Source organism: Ovis canadensis, chromosome 2 (genome assembly GCF_042477335.2).
Source record: "Ovis canadensis isolate MfBH-ARS-UI-01 breed Bighorn chromosome 2, ARS-UI_OviCan_v2, whole genome shotgun sequence".
Taxonomy (NCBI): Eukaryota; Metazoa; Chordata; class Mammalia; order Artiodactyla; family Bovidae; genus Ovis; species Ovis canadensis.
This window is the reverse complement of record NC_091246.1, coordinates 51760105-51779081: the sequence shown is the minus strand read 5'-3', so window position 1 is coordinate 51779081 and position 18977 is coordinate 51760105. Positions and strand designations below refer to the sequence as shown.

The 18977-nt window shown below is 45.8% G+C and overlaps 2 protein-coding genes across 9 annotated transcripts in view; one reads left to right on the top strand and one right to left on the bottom strand.

Moving 5' to 3' along the window:
- Window positions 1-2352, top strand: part of GRHPR (glyoxylate and hydroxypyruvate reductase) — a 62997-nt gene extending 60645 nt beyond the window's left edge. For all 3 annotated transcript variants that reach the window (XM_069576150.1, XM_069576151.1, XM_069576152.1), the window contains one exon: window positions 1263-2352. In XM_069576150.1, the coding sequence (XP_069432251.1) occupies window positions 1263-1384 (122 nt within the window). In that variant the 3' untranslated portion in view covers window positions 1385-2352. The remainder of the gene's footprint in view (window positions 1-1262) is intronic.
- A 749-nt stretch (window positions 2353-3101) lies between these two features.
- Window positions 3102-18977, bottom strand: part of ZBTB5 (zinc finger and BTB domain containing 5) — a 31632-nt gene continuing 15756 nt past the window's right edge. For 3 of the 6 annotated variants that reach the window (XM_069576146.1, XM_069576147.1, XM_069576149.1), the window contains exon 2: window positions 3102-7444. In XM_069576146.1, coding sequence (XP_069432247.1) covers window positions 5410-7440 — 2031 coding nt within the window. In that variant the 5' untranslated portion in view covers window positions 7441-7444 and the 3' untranslated portion in view covers window positions 3102-5409. The remainder of the gene's footprint in view (window positions 7445-18977) is intronic. The other 3 variants (XR_011254321.1, XR_011254322.1, XR_011254323.1) reach the window with 2 other exon arrangements.

The following is an 18977-nucleotide window of genomic DNA, read 5'->3' as shown; positions in this document are numbered from 1 at the left end:
GAAGATCCACTGGAGAAAGGGATAGGCTATCTACTCCAGTATTGTTGGGCTTCCTTTTTGGCTCAGCTAGTAAAGAATCCTCCTGCAATGCTGGAGACCTGGGTTGGGAAGATCCCCCAGAGAAGTTAAAGGGTACCCACTCCAGGATTCTGGCCTGGAGAATTCCATGGACTGTATAATCCATGGGGTCGCAGAGTCGAGTCGGACACGACTGAATGACTTTCACTTCACTTGACTTCATTCCTCTCCCCCATCCCCTAGCCCCAGGGGAGGTTTGACATTGCTACCCCTGTGATACCTTAGTGCAGTGGTTCTGCTATCGGTCACCTGGAGGGACTGACCAAATGCATGGTGCCGGGCCCCCATGGGCATCCGCCCAGGACGTCTCGGGTGGGGCCTGACAACATGTGTCTAACATCTTGCCCGTGGCGGTTACGCAGCCCGGGAGCAGTGAGAACCACTTAAGAGTTCCTCTTTAGCTTCCTCAGTTAGTTAACAATTCTGTGCTGAGTTGACAATTCTGTATATTACGTTCTGTCTATTCAGGTAGCTGGTTTGGTTTCCGTCTCCAGACTAACACGTAACTGTTAGGGCCGTAGGCCGTCTGGGCCAGTCCTGCCCTTTGCTTGCCCTCTGGAATGGAAAAGCACAGAGAAGGCCTGCAGCTGCCTTCCCCCCTTGAATGCTGCTGTTGCCACAGCCCTTGGAGGCACTACCATTCCCACCCTGTGCCTGTGTGAAGGGAGCCCGGGCTGTGACGGCCAGGCTGTTGCCCAGAGCTGGGAAACTGTCCCATTCCTGAGGCCTGGCACTCAGCGCAGTGCCCTGGGACTGCTTTCAGAAGGCACTCTCTGGGGACCGTTGACCCCACTTGCCCTGCAGTGGGGTCAGAGGGCACTGTGCTGTCCAGCCTCTCATCTGTTATTTCGGGAGAAGTTATTTCAGAGGCCTGGGGCCTTCAGGGGGGGCCCATGGTGTGGACAAGCTGGTAAACTGGCACCTGTCACTGTCTGGTATCTGAAGGGTGGGTCTAGGGAGGCTCTGGGGACCCCTTCTGGCCCTGACCCTCATGCTCAGGATGCATATTTGTCACCCTTGAGCCTGGGTTTGGTGGCCCCGAGGAGAGGAGTGCTTTGAGACAGGAGGGAAGGCAAATCAAGAAGTGAGGGGGGTTCTCCTTATTCTTTTTCCTGGCAAACTCTAGCCCGAGGTAAGGCTCTTGAACCACCCTTCTCATTTCCTGCCCTTCCTCTCCTTTCCAGTGATCCTGCCCCACATTGGCAGTGCCACCCACAGGACCCGAAACATCATGTCTGTCTTGGCAGCTGACAACCTGCTGGCTGGCCTGCGAGGGGAGCCGATGCCCAGTGAACTCAAGCTGTAGCCACACGGGGACTCTGTGGACCAGAAAGCAAGTGGCCCTGGGCTTCTGTCAGACGCACCCTGGCTTGATTGGACCCACAGGGTGGGAGCCAGAGGAAAAAGTCTGATCTGTACCCATTCTGCAGAGGGAAGACTGGTACTAACAGATGTGCTGCACTTGTGTGGTGGAAGCATCCCAGCCCCAAGTGTGTAATTCTATTAAATAATTCTCGGAGATGTCTGGGCATGTAACTGGGAGAAACTGACAAAAGCATCTGCTTGGGTTTCCTAAGCCAGGGCCTCTAGTGACTCCAGGTTCTGCTTCCAACCCCCATCCTCAGCCCCGAGCATTTGAATTCCTAGAACTTGTCCAAGCCACCTTCAGTTCAGTTGCTCAGTCATGTTTGACTTTGTGACCCCATGAATCGCAGCACACCAGGCCTCCCTGTCCATTACCAACTCCCAGAGTTCACCCAAACTCATGTGCATGAAGTCAGTGATGCCATCCAGACATCTCATCCTCTGTCGTCCCCTTCTCCTGCCCCCAATCCCTCCCGGCATCAGAGTCTTTTCCAATGAGTCAACTCTGCATGAGGTGGCCAAAGTATTGGAGTTTCAGCCTCAGCATCAGTCCTTCCAGTGAACACCCAGGACTGATCTCCTTTAGGATGGACTGGTTGGATCTCCTTGCAGTCCAAGGGACTCTCAAGAGTCTTCTCCAACACCACAGTTCAAAAGCATCAATTCTTTGGCGCTCAGCTTTCTTCAGTCCAGCTCTCACATCCATACATGATCACTGGAAAAACCACAGCCTTGACTAGAAGGACCTTTGTTGGCAAAGTAATATCTCTGGTTTTGAATATGCTATCTAGGTTGGTCATAACTTTCCTTCCAAGGAGTAAGCGTCTTTTAATTTCATGGCTGTAGTCACCATCTGCAGTGATTTTGGAGCCCCCCCCCCAAAATAAAATCTGACTTCAGTTCACTGTTTTCATTGTTTCCCCATCTATTTGACATGAAGTGGTGGGACCAGATGCCAAGCCACCTTAGCCTCAGCCAAAAGGCCTCCAAGTTTCTCTCACTGAGGACAGGACAGTCACAGCCCAGTGGTGACCACAGCAATGGGACCTGCTACCTAGACCATTAGGCAAATTAAATACACGTGGCAAAGAGAACTAGGTAAAGTCACAATACTCACTTTTTGGTCAAGAATCATCAGGGTAGGTAGGTTTCTTTCATTTTTATTTTAAACTTAGTTTCAGCACCGTCACACTTTGTTCCTCGTGTCCATTTCCTCCTCCCTTCCCACTCCCAGGTGGATGCCCTTTACTAAGCACCTCCTCACTCCTCAGGCCTGGCTGCCAGCACTGCCAAAGCCCTGTGCCTGCTAAGGGACTCCGCTCCGGCTTTTCCCCCGCAGCCAAGCCAGACTGAAGAGTGGGGTTTCTCCCCTGGGAGGCAGGTAAGGGAGCAGCAGAAGTACACAATTTGGCAGGCCCTCTGGGAGGGCCGGTGGACTGAGGACACCGCCTCAGCCCCATCCACAGCGCAGAGGGAAAAAGCGCAAGGGACTAATGACCAATACTTGTTACTGACAGCATCAGAGTATTTTCTAAGATGCCTGGTTTAAAACAGAGTACTGGTAACATGGTAACAGCAGGGTTAGCAGAAAAAGCAACACTATTTCACTCTTTTGTTTCAACCTTAACCTAAGGTGAAGAAAAAGAACACATAATTAGTTAGAGGCATTAATATGACAAAGCTTTTATTTCAAAGTCTCAAATTTTGACCAGCATAGCACCACTGACCCAGGTGCCCTGATAGAACTTTATGATTTGGTCACCAGAAATGATTATGCCAAGCTATAATTAAGGCTAACCAATGGAAATCCAGGTACCCAATACCAGTTAAAATTCAGGTAGAAACTACCAGTTGTAGGAACCCTGGGACTGGTCTTCCAGGGAACCTCTGAATTATTTAAGTGCTACAGCATGTACAAGGACACTGGCCCACAGGCTTGCTTCTCACACATAGAAACTGATTGACTAAGAGGTAGATGAGAGATTCCAGATTCCACTGGGCAGTGGAGAGGCGGCTGTGTCAGTCCCCGAGGCAAGTCCACTGAAGCCTGAGCTCAGGTAGGGGGCCACCTCCTGGCACCTCTTCCTAGAGGTGGAAGGGGAGGAGGGTGACCGCTGTTCTGTGCCGCCAACTCCTCTTCCCAGGCCAGGCAGGGCCTCTCCTCCTCCACGCTGACCCACCTGCCTCCCAGGGTTGATCTCACAAGTCACTGGTTCCATAGAGGGGTGGATGTAGAGCCTCATCACATCGTCAGAACATGACTTACTAACAATTTTCCACACACACCGAACTTCACAGGTGATCCCACGGCCTCCACCCGCCTCCCCACCTCTCCCCTCCCCTTTTAGGAGACGGACCAGAGGCTTCCCTTTTGGTTTTCCTCCCTGGGGAATCAGTTCATAGGAGATGCTAAATCTGACAGTGAGCATTATGAGTTTATCCACAGACAGACGTGTAACTGCATATGCTGGATTAAGAGAAGACACATGCTGACTACTTCTCAAAACATAAGAACTGAAGGATTTTGCTCAATTATGCACAGTGGTTTGGGGTGTCTCAATTAAACTGTATAAAAAAATGAACTCATGTTCATGTATGAATTAAGCTGACTTCATGAGCTCTACAGACACACATTAACCTGTGCTGTTCCCCTGGAAGCTCTTAAGCCAAGGCTCAGCCTAACAGATGCTGCCCAAAGGGTTGGAAGGCCACAGGGTCGGCCCAGAGAAGGCCAGGTCAGTCACCCAGAGGTCTCCTCAGACTGTCTCAGATGCTACCCTGGTGGCTTCTATGCTCTGGGCTGCCCAATCCTCTTATAGAGACGGGAAAATATTTACTAACCTTCAGTATTGGGTTGGGGCAACAACAGAAGCTCAGGGTCTGTACTTTAAAGAACAGTAATAAAGCCCACGATGGAGGGGGGTTGACTTCACTTTTGTTTTTTTACCTGAAAACAGTAATCTAGGCCCAGGAAAGATGCTGTAAGTGGCATGAAAGTGTGAAGAAGCGAAGCAGAAAACGGGCTTGTCGTTGGGTGAGATGTGTCAGGCTGGACCGGCCCCCGAAATCTGCACAGAACAAAGGGTAAATGCGCCGTAAAAGATCCCACTAAACAGGACTCCACATCATCAGAACAAAGACGAACACTAGCTCTTCTGACTTCCAAACTGTAACATGTGTAATACAAGTTGGTTAAAATACCGCTAAAACAGCACATACAGAAACAACACCTTACTTGTCGCTCTCTATTCATAAGTACATACTCCTTTTACAACTTTGTCTTTAAAACTGGGAAAAACTGTTAAAACATCTATCTAATGATGATGTTTTCAAAAGTATATACACACCTGTTAGTCCAGAGAATGCTCGCTCTGGACCCAGTGTCAGCACCATCAAAGTGCAGCATCTGTGACTGCAAATCAGACAAAAAAATACAGTACTTTCTGAAGCCTAGAGCCAGCTCATGATAGACTTTAAAGCATTTCTGGCAGGCAGGCGTGTCCTCAAGGGTGTTCCTTTTAGACAGGCACAAAGTTGCCACTGGTTACACGTAGTGCATTTTGCATCACTGTATACAAGTATATAATATTCTCATCAGAAGGTATATAGGAAATTTAATTAAATGCTTCAGTTTTACAAAAATTGCTAAAAAATGTTTTTGCACTTCAATGTTTAATTTTTCAATGTGCCACTTCTAACATCAATTACAGACTACTTTCCGACTGCATTACTCAACCCTAAGGAAGAACGTGGTTTCAGGGACTGGATCCCTTCTCTGAATGTGTGCACTGCACTCAAATGCGGTGGCACAAGCACGACACCTGTGAACTCTCCACTTGTTAGTCTTCGAAATCTGCATGAGCCACTCACAGCCTGAAGTCTTAAACCCCATGGCATTAACCACCAACCAACCAGAGATTTTAGTTCCGGTCCTACAACTGGCATCGGCGTTATCTCGAGGTCAGGCTAGAGCAAAGTGCTGGGGAGGTTGCTGCTCTGCCAGCGCAGGCAGGTGGTCTTCGAGTGTTTGTACAGGTGGCTGGACTGACTGAACCTCTTGCCGCACTTCAGGCAGGCATAGGGTTTTTCACCTGTGTGAACACGGATGTGCTTCTTGCAATCTGTCAAGGTCAAGAAAGTCTTGCAGCAGATTTTGCAGGCGTACTTGCGAGCTCCCTCTACAACCAAGACATTGTGCTCCGATAAGGCCTTCTTGCACTTCGACAAGACATCAGCAGATGCCCTTGTCAGCTGCGGGGGGCCGGGCTGCGAAGGGTGGCCGTTTTCAAAAGAGGACGTGGCTGCATTCATCATTAGCTGGGAACTGGCAGAATTCTCTGGGATCTGTGAGCTCCTGACAGAAGTTACTACTGGCATTTTGGGAGCTATGCGGCGGTAGTATGGAAAGTTACTGGCTCCTCCTCGAGGGGAACCCATCATTACCCTGGAAAAGGAGGAGTGCAATCCCAAACCGGACCTGGAAAAATCCATCCCAAACTGTTCTCCTCCTTGGTAGCCTGAGGTCTGCACACACGGTAGGCCCATCACATCCTGCATGGGCCTGACAAAGTGGGAGTCCGCGGGCTCGCTGAATGGGTTCTCCACATGAGCACCAGGGGCCGAGGAAGGCCCGCTCGCAGGCCCAGCCTCCGGACTCAACAAATACGGGGCCTCCCCCTCCAGCCTGCAGTCACTGGTTGTGTTTGGGAGATTATCGTCATTGTTCTGATTGGTACTAAAGTTACTTCCTCTGCTCTTGTTAAGAAAATTTGAAATACTAAAGGTGGATTTATGTTCGAGGTTATTGGTGACTTCCAAAATGTGGATGTCCCCTACCCGGTCAGTGCTAGACTGGGGATCTGAAAAACTCCGGTCGCTGCTCTCTGGGCTGAGGTCTATCTTCTCGGCACTGACCACCACCCCCTCCACCTCCACCGACTCGCTGCCTTCCGCTTGGGAGGTCACGTCACTCACTTCGTCCTGAGGCTCAGGAGAGCTCAGGGGCTCAGATTTCACCACCACTCTCATGTGCTCCTTCTCACCAAGGCCCACCTCCGGGTTTTCACACTGAAAAGCACTCTTCTCAGCTGTGGTTTCCTGCTCAAAACTAGTCTCGACCTGAGTGGCACGGGAGGCCATGGAGAGCTGGGCCATATTGCTGGCGCTGTTGTCGGACTGGCTGGGCACCTGGGCATCTTCTTGAGCGCCGAAGGACTGGTCAAACATGATGGTGTTGTCGTCTGGGTTGTCGGCCATCCCATCGGCCTTAGGGTTGTCCACGATTTTCAGAGAATCTGGAGAAAAGAACTCCTCCCGGGAATGAACCCCCGGCCCGTTCTCTGGCGTCACGTCGGAGATGGCAGACTCGTCCAGGGTGGGTCGGAGGCGCTGTCTGGCCCGCTCCTCCGCAGACTGCTTGCGCTTGTGCAGGCGGCGCATGGGGAAGGGCGTCCTCTGGTCCAGGTTACCACGCATCGAGGAGCTCATGGGGGCTGGCTGCTCCTCGCCGCTCTGGCTGGAACTGAGGGCGGAGCTCACAATGCTCAGTCCCAGCTGCTGCAGCATAAAGGAGCGCTGCATGCGGGCGCTCTGCTCCTGAACACGCTCGCTGGGGGGAGACATGGGCAGCGTCCGTGTCGTCAGGTAATGTTTACATGCCTTAACAACAGAGTTCAGGTGCAGGTGAGAGGCTGCCAATAAGACATCCATGACATTGCTCTCCCCTAGCATGAGAGTGGAGGTGTACATCATGTCAATCAGTGCGGCGAAGGCCTCTGCTGTCACCACTTCGCTATCTAGCTGGATCATGTTCATGGTCTGATCTCCCTCTGCCACTGAGAACAGGGCTCGGAAATGCGTGCTGCACGCTGCTAGCACCGAGCGGTGGGCTTTGAAATGTCTGTTCCCCACTACAATGACACAGTCACAGAGCTGTCCGTGAAGTCTCTGATAGTTCAGCTGCTGGAAGATCTGTTCAAAGTGACCAGGAAAATCCATGATCCTACAATACAAAGAAAGAAAGAATTAACATGCAGAACAGCTTAAGTCAAAGTCAGAGCACAGAGCGGGCACTGACCAGAGACGCATGAATGGCCAAGCGTGGACCTTTCACAGCTTGTGGTGTTTCTGCTGGGGACACACAGACGAAACACCTGTCCAATAAGGAACAAATGCTGACTCAGCTAACAGCCTCGGAAATCTAGATGGACACGCGCACATCAGCAACTGGCAGTTTACAGGCTTCCTTTTACTCTTAAATAACCCACTTTTAACACTTGGGGCCATTGCTAGAAAAGACCAACATGTGGGTGATGGAACAACTATACCTGAGAAGTCCAGAGTTCTGCATTCCTGAGAACAACAAACTCCAAGAAACTCCAAACTGAGACTTTTGGCAACCTCAAACGATGAAAAGTGCAAATCAACATTAGTGGGACGATGCCCAGTTCTAGATGGTAGTAAACTGCACACATGCATTTACCCTCTCCACCCCATACATACTCCCAAAACCCCGTTAAAGAGACACCAATGTGTCTTGGTTTGTTGTTGTTTTAAAGGTAAAAACCCACAAGGAAAAAAAGAATGGGAAAGAGGTGTTAATGGCATTTTGGAAACTGGTGAGCAGGTAAACAAATGTGTGCTGACTTAGCACACCTAGAAAACTGAACCCTAAGTTACAGTCCATGGAGTCACAAAAGAGTCGGACACGACTTAGAGACTAAACAACAACAATTAAAACTGGCAGTGGTTAAAACAAGCTGACATATACATAAGTCCCCATCCATCTAGAGGCTCAGAACTGGCTGCCACGGTGCCAGAGGAAGTGGAGCAAAGATGATGCCAAGACAAAAGGACTGGCTCGAAGTCTACTCAATTAAAAAAAACCCCCAAAACACGGAGGTTCCACACTTGTGGCACAGAAAAGGTAAACCTATAGAGACAGAGAACAGATTAATGGCTCTCTGGGGCTGGGCTCAGGGCAGGACTGCAATAAGGGACTTTCAGGGACATGATGGAAATGTTCTAATATGATGATTACACATCAAATTTTCTAAAAATACTTGATCTGTACACTTAAAATGGGGAATGTTATGGTATGTACATTATACCACAGAAAAACTCAATTAATTAAACTTCAAAAAAAAAAAAAACGGGGAAAGAAAAACAGGAGACAAGCAAGCTATAAAACCACCATTTCAGACTACATTTTGAACTTCAGGGCTTCTATAAAACCAATCAGGGGCTTCCTTGGTGGTCCAGGTGGTCCGTGCTCCCAATACAGGGGGCCTGGGTTCACTCTCAGGTCAGGGAACTAGATCCCACATGCCACAACTAAGACCCAGTGCAGCCAAATAAATAATTAAATATATATATTTTTAAAGACAAAAATAAAACCAAACAGACCGCTTACAACATCACATATATCTTTGATAATACTACGGAATTACTATTTTTTTTTTTTTACCCCTTACGTGTGATAATGGCATTCTGATTTTTTCCCTCAAAGGAATAGTTTTTAAAGAGAAAACACTAGAATGTTTACAGATGAAATGACATGATATCTGGCATTTGTTTCAAAGTTTATTTTTCGTACACTGGAAAATTTTCATAAACGTTTAAAAAGGAGAAAAAGAGATCACATCACTAAGTAGAAAAATTTCCGAAGCTCAGTTTGGAATCAAATATCTGGACATTTTCATCTCCTGGACTCATTAGAAACAAAAATTTGTTTATTCTCTACAAAGAAATTGCTATACTTCCCAGGAACTACGTGTCTGCTGATTCAAAGTCTGTGTCCCCGACCAGTGCTCAGCACACACACTCATTGTGTGGTTAGAAAACAGGGTCAATATACCCAAAGAGGTGCGGCTCTGGGCCCTCTGCCCACAGACTCTGTAGAAGCTGAAGGAGCCACAAAGTTTAAAACCCTGTTTCATCCTCTCCAAAGAAGGACCCTCTGGTCTTCTGGGAGGGGGTGAAGCAGAATCTAGTGATTAAACTCCAGAATACAAACACAAGCAGACAGAGCATCTAGTGTGCCTGGTACTAGAGATAAAACGATCAACAAAACAGATCAGATCTCTGTCCTCAGGGGGAACAGACCAATCAACGTTCAAATACAATAGAGTACTGCAAGTGCTAAGGTGGAAAGGGTGAAGAGGCCCCTGCCTCTGCCAGAGGGTGTGGAAAGGTATCTGCAGGGAAGAAGCTGCAGACCCCTGCTGGGCTTGCATGGCTGAACCAGAGAAACTGTACTCAAGACAACCTGTGCTCGCGAGGCTGGGACGAGCTGCTACATCCACAAGCGGGCATGAAGTTAAAGTCGGCATCAGAAGGCCAGACACTTTCCCGCACCCCTCTCCCCACCAACAGAAGACTAGCAGCTGGGTTCATATGCCCGGGAAGTGCCTCCAAGAGAAGAACACTTGGGACCCATTCAGACTTCCCCACGGTGAAGCCTCCAGTCCTCAAGGCCTATTAACTCAGCTTCCAGTTTACTCAGGAACACCACAAACTGGAGGGGAGGAACTTCTAACATAAAAAGTTCTAAACAAACAGAAACACATCTGGAAGAAACACAACTAAGAAAGAAAAGCACCTATAATTAACATCCTCAGAGAACTAAGATACCATATCCACAAAACAAGAAGAGAAAGTTTTTAATTTTTTAAAAAACATTTATTTAGCTGTGCTGGGTCTTAGTTGTGGGATCTTTAATTGCGGCATGTGGGATCTAGTTTCCTGACCAGGGATCAAAATCGGCCCCTCTGCATGGGAATACAGAGTCCTAGCCACTGGACCACCAGGGAAGCCCCTGTTTTTAATTTTTTTAAGAGATATTCTAGAAACAAAATTATTGGAAATTTAAAGTTGCAAAAAAATTTTGTTGTTGTTGTCACTAGAAGGGCTGGAAGATTATATGGCTGGAGAAATGTGGCAGACAAGGCAAAGGAGAAATAAAAGTGAATGAACAAGGGAAAAAAGAATGAAGTCCAATGTCTGAATACAAAAAGAGAAAAGACAGAAAGTGACAAGAATGATAATTAGCAAAGAATAATTTCCAGAACTGAATAAGTTACTTATTCAAACTAGAAAGTTCCACCAGGTACTCAGCAACATGAGTACAATGGACAAATCCCCACATTTGGTGCATCACAGTGACATTTTAACACACTTAGGATAAAGATCTGGAAAGTCTGGAGTGGGGGAATTAACAAAGAATCAGGAATAAAATTGGCATTAGACTTTTCAAAAGCAATATTGGAAAGTAAAAGGTGATAGTTCCATTAAAATTTTCCAAGAAAATTATTTCCAACTTAGACCATACCCAGTCAAGTTCAGTTCAGTCGCTCAGTCGTGTCCGACTCTGCGACCCCATGAATCGCAGCACGCCAGGCCTCCCTGTCCATCACCAACTCCCGGAGTTCACTCAGATTCATGTCCATCGAGTCAGTGATGCCATCCAGCTATCTCATCCTCTGTCATCCCCTTCTCATCCTGCCCCCAATCCCTCCCAGCATCAGTCTTTTCCAATGAGTTAACTCTTCGCATGAGGTGGCCAAAGTACTAGAGTTTCAGCTTTAGCATCATTCCTTCCAAAGAAATCCCAGGGCTGATCTCCTTCAGAATGGACTGGCTGGATCTCCTTGCAGTCCAAGGGACTCTCAAGAGTCTTCTCCAACACCACAGTTCAAAAGCATCAATTCTTCGGCGTTCAGCCTTCTTCACAGTCCAACTCTCACATCCATACATGACCACAGGAAAAACCATAGCCTTGACTAGACGGACCTTAGTCGGCAAAGTAATGTCTCTGCTTAGGTTGGTCATAACTTTTCTCCCAAGGAGTGTCTTTTAATTTCATGGCTGCAGTCACCATCCGCAGTGATTTTGGAGCCACCCAAAAACTAAAGTCTGACGCTGTTTCCACTATTTCCCCATTTATTTCCCATGAAGTGATGGGACCGGATGCCATGATCTTTGTTTCCAGCTTGTGTTTCTTCCAGCCCAGCATTTCTCACGATGTACTCTGCATACAAGTTAAATAAGCAGGGTGACAATATACAGCCTTGACGTACTCCTTTTCCTATTTGGAACCAGTCTGTTGTTCCATGTCCAGTTCTAACTGGTGCTTCCTGACCTGCATACAGATTTCTCAAGAGGCAGATCAGGTGGTCTGGTATTCCCATCTCTTGAAGAATTTTCCACAGTTTATTGTGATCCACACAGTCAAAGGCTTTGGCATAGTCAATAAAGCAGAAATAGATGTTCTTCTGGAACTCTCTTGCTTTTTCCATGATCCAGCGGATGTTGGCAATTTGATCTCTGGTTCCTCTGCCTTTTCTAAAACCAGCTTGAACATCAGGGAGTTCACGGTTCACGTATTGCTGAAGCCTGGCTTGGAGAATTTTGAGCTTTACTTTACTAGCATGTGAGATGAGGGCAATTGTGCGGTAGTTGGAGCATTCTTTGGCATTGCCTTTCTTTGGAATTGGAATGAAAACTGACCTTTTCCAGTCCTGTGGCCACTGCTGAGTTTTCCAAATTTGCTGGCATATTGAGTATAGCACTTTCACAGCACCATCTTTCAGGATTTGAAATAGCTCAACTGGAATTCCATCACCTCCACTAGCTTTGTTCATAGTGATGCTTTCTAAGGCCCACTTGACTTCACATTCCAGGATATCTGGCTCTAGATTAGTGATCACACCATCATGATTATCTGGGTCGTAAAGATCTCTTTTGTACAGTTCTTCTGTGTATTCTTGCCACCTCTTCTTAATATCTTCTGCTTCTGTTAGGTCCATACCATTTCTGTCCTTTATCGAGCCCATCTTTGCATGAAATGTTCCCTTGGTATCTCTAATTTTCTTGAAGAGATCTCTAGTCTTTCCCATTCTGTTCTTTTCCTCTATTTCTTTGCACTGATTGCTGAAGAAGGCTTTCTTACCTCTTCTTGCTGTCAAACTATCAATCAATTATGAGGGTAGGCCAAGGCATATTCAAACAAACAGGAACCCAAAAGTTTACCTCCCACATACCTTTTCTCTGGAAGCTATTAAAGGTTGTGCTTAAGGAAGCTGAGAATAAACCAAGAAAAGGAAGACAATACAGAAAGTTGAGACCCATCCTAGAAAACAGGCAAAGAGAATTTTTAAGGATGATGCTGAAGCCCAAGGTGACAGCTAGGCAGCAGGGCAGGGGAACAGACTGGAGCAGGAAGCTGAGAGACCAGAGTCCCCCGCAAGGGAAAAGGGAATAGGCAGACCACATGACATGGCTGAGGGTGCTAACAAGTTAACAGCTCTGTAAAAATGTAAAGACATCATATAAAACAAGAATTTTAAATGGGACAGCCTAAAAACTTAATGGGTGTTTAGTTGCAATATCCTGTGTAGTTTGTTTACAGAGTCCTAATGATGTGAACACAGAGCCACATTTGAGATACTGGAAGCATGAGAGAAGGCTGGTGTGCATTGTGGGGCAGGGCAGAGGACAGAAAGTTAAACTGCCACCTTCCCTGTTAGTCAAGAAATAATATCTGAAATACTACCTCAAGAAACAGTAATATAAGAATGTTGTTTGGAAATACGTAAGTCGGTAGTGGAAAAACAAACTAAAGCAAGTGAAAGTGGTGCCTTTGCTGCTAAGTCGCTTCAGTCGTGTCTGACTCTGTGCGACCCCACAGACGGCAGCCCACCAGGCTCCCCCGTCCCTGGGATTCTCCAGGCAAGAACACTGGAGTGGGTTGCCACTTCCTTCACCAATGCATGAAAGTGAAAAGTGAAAGTGAAGCTGCTCAGTCGTGCCGACTCTTAGCGACCCCATGGACTGCAGCCTACCAGGCTCCTCCGTCCATGGGATTTTCCAGGCAAGAGTACTGGAGTGGGGGCTGCCTTTGAGGAGGGGGAATTTGGAGGGAAAAGGAAGGGATGGAAGACTGCTATTTTTAGCTCTAAACTTTATGGAACTATGTGCCTTTTAAAATATAAATATATACACACACATTAACTTTTATAAAATGCGTCCTTTTTTTTGGTCAACCAAGGATTGAACCTGGGCCCCTGGCAGCAAAAGTGTGGAGTCCTGAGTACTGGGCCACTCAGGAATTCCCAATATAAAATGAAATTTTAAAAAACATGGTAAATCCTTGACATTCTAAAGGCACACACCCTGAGATCTTTGCACATCTCCAAATTCACAGATACTGTTATGGCACTTTGCAAGGATTACTGCAAGCAGAATGCAACATGGATGCCAAGCTGCACACCACGCTTGCCCACTTGCTCTAGTGGCCCAGCACCGCAGAGCAGGCCAAGTCTTGATTGAGCGAAATGACAAGTAACCAGAGAACACACACTTTATGATCCTTGGGAAGTAACAAAAATGACAAACTCTAAATCCATCAAAACCAAGGGTCTACAGTGCCATGAGAGTATTAAGCCACAGGCCTTTGCTGTACCTTGAAAGTTGCAGATGGTAAAATGCCTCAAAGCAGTGGCCGTGAGTAGGCCATATCCATTGTTGAGTGAAGGGTCAACAATGGTCAGCAGCAGCACACGTGCCTGGACCTCTACTCAATCAGGGATCAAAGAGCTCAAGGCTTTGGGGAGATTAGTTAGACAAAAAGCAATCGCTGCTCACAAGTCGACAGCCTTGTGAAAGGAAACACGTACACTAACAGGTGTCAAGTTCCAAGGAGGTGATTATTTTATAGCAGCAACAGGGAAGAAACATTCTGGTTCAAGCTTATTCAAAAGAAACAAAACAGGGAGCTGTCTTCCGAAGCGGCACTGGCCCCAGAGTCACTCTGAGAACTGAGAGACCATGTCGACTGGGGCCCTGTTAGGTGAGAGCAGGCAGCACCAGACGCTGAGCTTACTGCTTTCTCTCCTAATGTGGAGACCAGAACCAATGCTGCAGTAACTGTTGAAGTGCCATCTTAAGTACTTCTCACTTATTTTTTTCTCTAATCGTCAAAACACCCCTGCCAGGTGCGCCTTATTAATCTGACTTAACAGATGAGGGGAACATAAAAGACTAACTCCCCAAGTAAGCGGTATTTAGATGCAGCATATCAGTTTGAAAGAATAATGATATTCTGTCCAATGCCTTTCTTTTCAACAAGCAGCAGAAATATGACTATCTGAGGAAAAACAGTCTCCTTATTTTTTGAAATGTCAGTTACCTTGAGTATAAGAAGAAACCACCACTCTTTTCCACAAAAGGTCATTCACTAAAATGTCAAACACTTAATGTTCAATCCCCTTTCTATAGAAATGGCATAAGTAGGAAGGAAACTGTAGTCTCAAAAGTACCATTCTAAGGAAATTCCCAGGGCTCAGAAACCTATGTGAAGAGACTATTGAGGTGGCTAAAGATGCCCTGGGAAAAAACCCAGAGATTAAATAATGTTGGAAAATAGGTAAACAGTCCATATAACTTGATATCACTTAGAGACTGTCAGCCCTACACTAGATGCCCCAACAAACAGTCCTTGAAATCAACTTGAGTACTCCAGGCTCTTCTGAAAGCACCTTAGGGACAGAACTATGATGTTCTGTGTGCCTTACTGTCAGGGCAGTGCAGGATTCCTTACTTCCTCCTCCTCTTCTTTAAATTAAGTGTTTTTTTTTTTATATGAACCATTTTTGAAGTCTTTATTGAATCTGTTACAATATTGCTTCTGTTTCATCTTTTGGTAAAGAGGCATGTGGAATCTTAGCTCCCCAGCCAGGGATCGAACCTGCAACCCCTGCATTGGGAGGCAGAGTCTTAACCACTAGACCACCAGGGAAGTCCCAGGGCTCCTATCTTAAGGGGCTCTAGAAGTTGTGAAACTAAATCGTAGCATTAGAGATGATCAAAACCTGGAGAAACACTTATTCTCCATAAATTAATAACTGTGTTGAATTACCCATTTAGAGATAACTCCAAACTAATTTCTCTTTAATGATAATATTCTTTTATCTCAATATCATGTAATCAGTCAATTTATGATCATTTAGATTAGCAATAGAAATCAAATCCACTATGATAAAAGCTAATTTTAGCCATAAAACTGGCCAATTAGATTATTCAGCTGTTCTTTCCAATATCTAGAGTGTCAGAAAGCACTTCAGGATAACTCAGAGCTCTTAACTGAATGCAATAAGTTCATTCAACTGATTCAAGGACAAGGGGATTTATGATTAAAGGATGTCAGGAAGCTCACAAAATCTCCAGGAGGGTGCGAGAGCAGTACTGGAATGAAGCAGAGCATCCAACCACATTATGAAAATCATTATTGCCACGGCCACTCAAACTTTGCATGGACCCTGCTCTGGATTAGCTGCTCAGAAGAGTAGCTGTCACTGCACCTTCTAGACTAGCACTATCCAATAAAACTTTCTACAGTGATGGAAATCACCGGCATAGCTGCTGTGCTGTCCACTTGTCTCTGGCAGCTACAGAGCACCTGAAATGGGGCTAGTGTGACTAAGGAAATGAGCTTTTAATTTTATTTAACTAATCAAATGTCTACTGGACTGGCCAGAGTAATTCTAAATGCTCAAATCATTCCATATTGCTCACACCTGCATCCAGACCCCACTCAGGTACCTATGACCAAGAGAACCTAGTTCTCCTATCTGCACTGTAAAATTCTACCTCGGAAAATGGGACTCACAATTTACAGCCTATCCAGATGTAAAGGCTGGGGTGGTCAAAAGAATCTGGACAGCTGCTACTATATCATTCCTCTGACAATCTGAGCGCCTATCCATGAGGGTCATGTGCAGATGACTTTGTAATACATTGCTCTACATGCAGTGGGGTGTCAGGTGATCAACCTGAAAACGAGAGAGAAGAAAAACAACAGAAAGTCAAAGAGCTGGTGTCACAGCACACGGGCACAGACAGCGCAGACATCTTTAACTAGCATTATCTTTTTATATTTTTTGCTGCCCTGGGTCTTAGTTGCAGCATTCGGGATCTAGATCCCTAACTAGGGGTCAAACTCACTGGCAGCACAGAGACCCAAACACTGGACCACCAGCGTAGTCCAACTAGCATTTACTGAGCCATTCCATAGGCCACAATAAGGAAATAGAGCTCTAGGGAATTTAAAAACTGAGGCCACTTAAAAATAACGTATTTCTAAATTAATTTAAAAATAACAGTATATAATTACATACTAATTTATGAAAAATAGTATCTCCCACCAAAAAAAAAAGAGAGGAATTGTTTTACATTTTTGCATTAACAGAAGACAGCTAGATTCTCATATTTGCTTTTGCATTCAGACTTTTGCAGTATCACACACAAGTGTACACCCATGAAACATGTTATACTGCAGCCTAGATGAGAGGGGGGTTTGGGGAGACTGGATACAAGAATATGTATGGCTGAGTTCCTTCGCCGTTCACCTGAAGCTATCACAATATTGTTAATCAGCTATACCCCAATATCAAATCAAAAGTTTTAAAAGATAAAATACATAGTAAATTAAATGAGAAAAGAAGCATTGTTTTACATTTTTGCATTAACTGAAGACAGCTGGATGCTCATATTGCTTCTGCAATCAGGCTTTTGCAGTATCACACACAAGTGTACACTCATGAAAGAATGACAGTGAAAAAAGTAAGTTTTTGTATCATTATGAAAATAGTTTTAACCTCACAGACTCCTTGAAAAACTCTCAGGGGCCCCTACTGGTCCTTGGACTATACTTTGAGAACTGCTGATTTAATGAAAATTCTAAGTATAGTGGGGGGTGGAGGAATGGGGAGTGAGCACTGAAATGCAGAGGGCAAAACTAGTAGGAGAAATTATAAGGAGAAATCAAGACTCATAAAAAGACAAATTCTTATCTCTAACCAGGGGAAGTCAATAGACTATGTTTAAACTGAAAAACTGAGTAGATCCAAGCATAGCTTTTCATACATGTATGTAAATATCAAAAGAATTAGCTAAGAGTTGAAAGTGGGAGTCTTGGGGAAGAGGAAATGGGATGCAGGGGGGTTAAGGCCTAGTACTTAACAAATCTTGTTGGGTTATTTGACTTAAGTGTGTGTACTTAGCAAATTACTGAGACATATATATCTTTGGTAAAATTTATTTTTAAAACTATAAAAAGAGCCTGAAGAGACCATAATCACCTCCACCCTAACACACACAATTAGAAAAAGTTGCGAAAGAATTCAGTTCAGTTGCTCAGTCGAGTTCAACTCTTTGCGACCCCATGGACTGCAGCATGCCAGGCCTCCCTGTCCATCACCAACTCCTGGAGCTTACTCAAACTCATGTTCATCAAGTCAGTGATGCCATCCAACCATCTCATCCTCTGTTGTCTCCTTCTCCTCCCGCCTTCAATCTTTCCTAGTATCAGGGTCTTTTCAAATAAGTCAATTCTTCGTTATCAGGTGGCCAAAGTATTGGAGTTTCAGCTTCAACATCAATCCTTCCAATGAACACCCAGGACTGATCTCCTTTAGGATTGACTGGCTGAATCTCCTTGCAGTCCCACGGGACTCTCATGAGTCTTCACCAACACCACAGTTCATAAGCACCAATTCTTCGGCGCTCAGATTTCTTGATAGTCTAACTCTCACATCCATACATGATAGCCTGGAAAAACCATAGCCTTGACTAGACGGACCTTTGCTGGCAAAGTAATGTCTCTGCTTTTTAATATGCTGTCTAGGTTGGTCATAACTTTCCTTCCAAGGAGCAAGTGTCTTTTAATTTCATGGCTGCAATCACCATCTGCAGTGATTTTGGAGCCCCCCAAAATAAAGTCAGCCACTGTTTCCCCACTTATTTGCCATGAAGTGATGGGACTGGGTGCCATGATCTTAGTTTTCTGAATGTTGAGCTTTAAGCCAACCTTTTCACTCTCCTCTTTCATCAAGTTCAGTTCAGTTGCTCAGTCGTGTCCAACTCTTTGCGATCCCATGAATCGCAGCACGCCAGGCCTCCCTGTCCATCACCAACTCCCGGAGTTCACTCAAACTCACGTCCATAGAGTCAGTGATGCCATCCGGCCATCTCATCTTCTGTCATCCCCTTCTCCTCCTGCCCCCAATCCCTCCCAGCATCAGAATCTTTTCCAATGAGTCACTCTTCTCATGAGGTAGCCAAAGTACTGGAGTTTCAGCGTTAGCATCATTCCTTCCAAAGAGCACCCAGGACTGATCTCCTTTAGAATGGACTGGTTGGATCTCCTCGCAGTCCAAGGGACTCTCAAGAGTCTTTTTCATCAAGAGGCTCTTTATTTCTTCACTTTCTGCCATAAGGGTGGTGTCATCTGCATATCTGAGGTTATTGATGTTTCTCCTGGCAATCTTGATTACAGCTTGTGCCTCATCCAGCCCAGCATTTCTCATGATGCACTCTGCATACAAGTTAAACAAGCAAGGTGACAATATACAGCTTTGACGTACTCCTTTTCCTATTTGGAACCAGTCTGTTGTTCCATGTCCAGTTCTAACTGGTGCTTCCTGACCTGCATACAGGTTTCTCAAGAGGCAGGTCAGGTGGTCTGGTATTCCCATCTC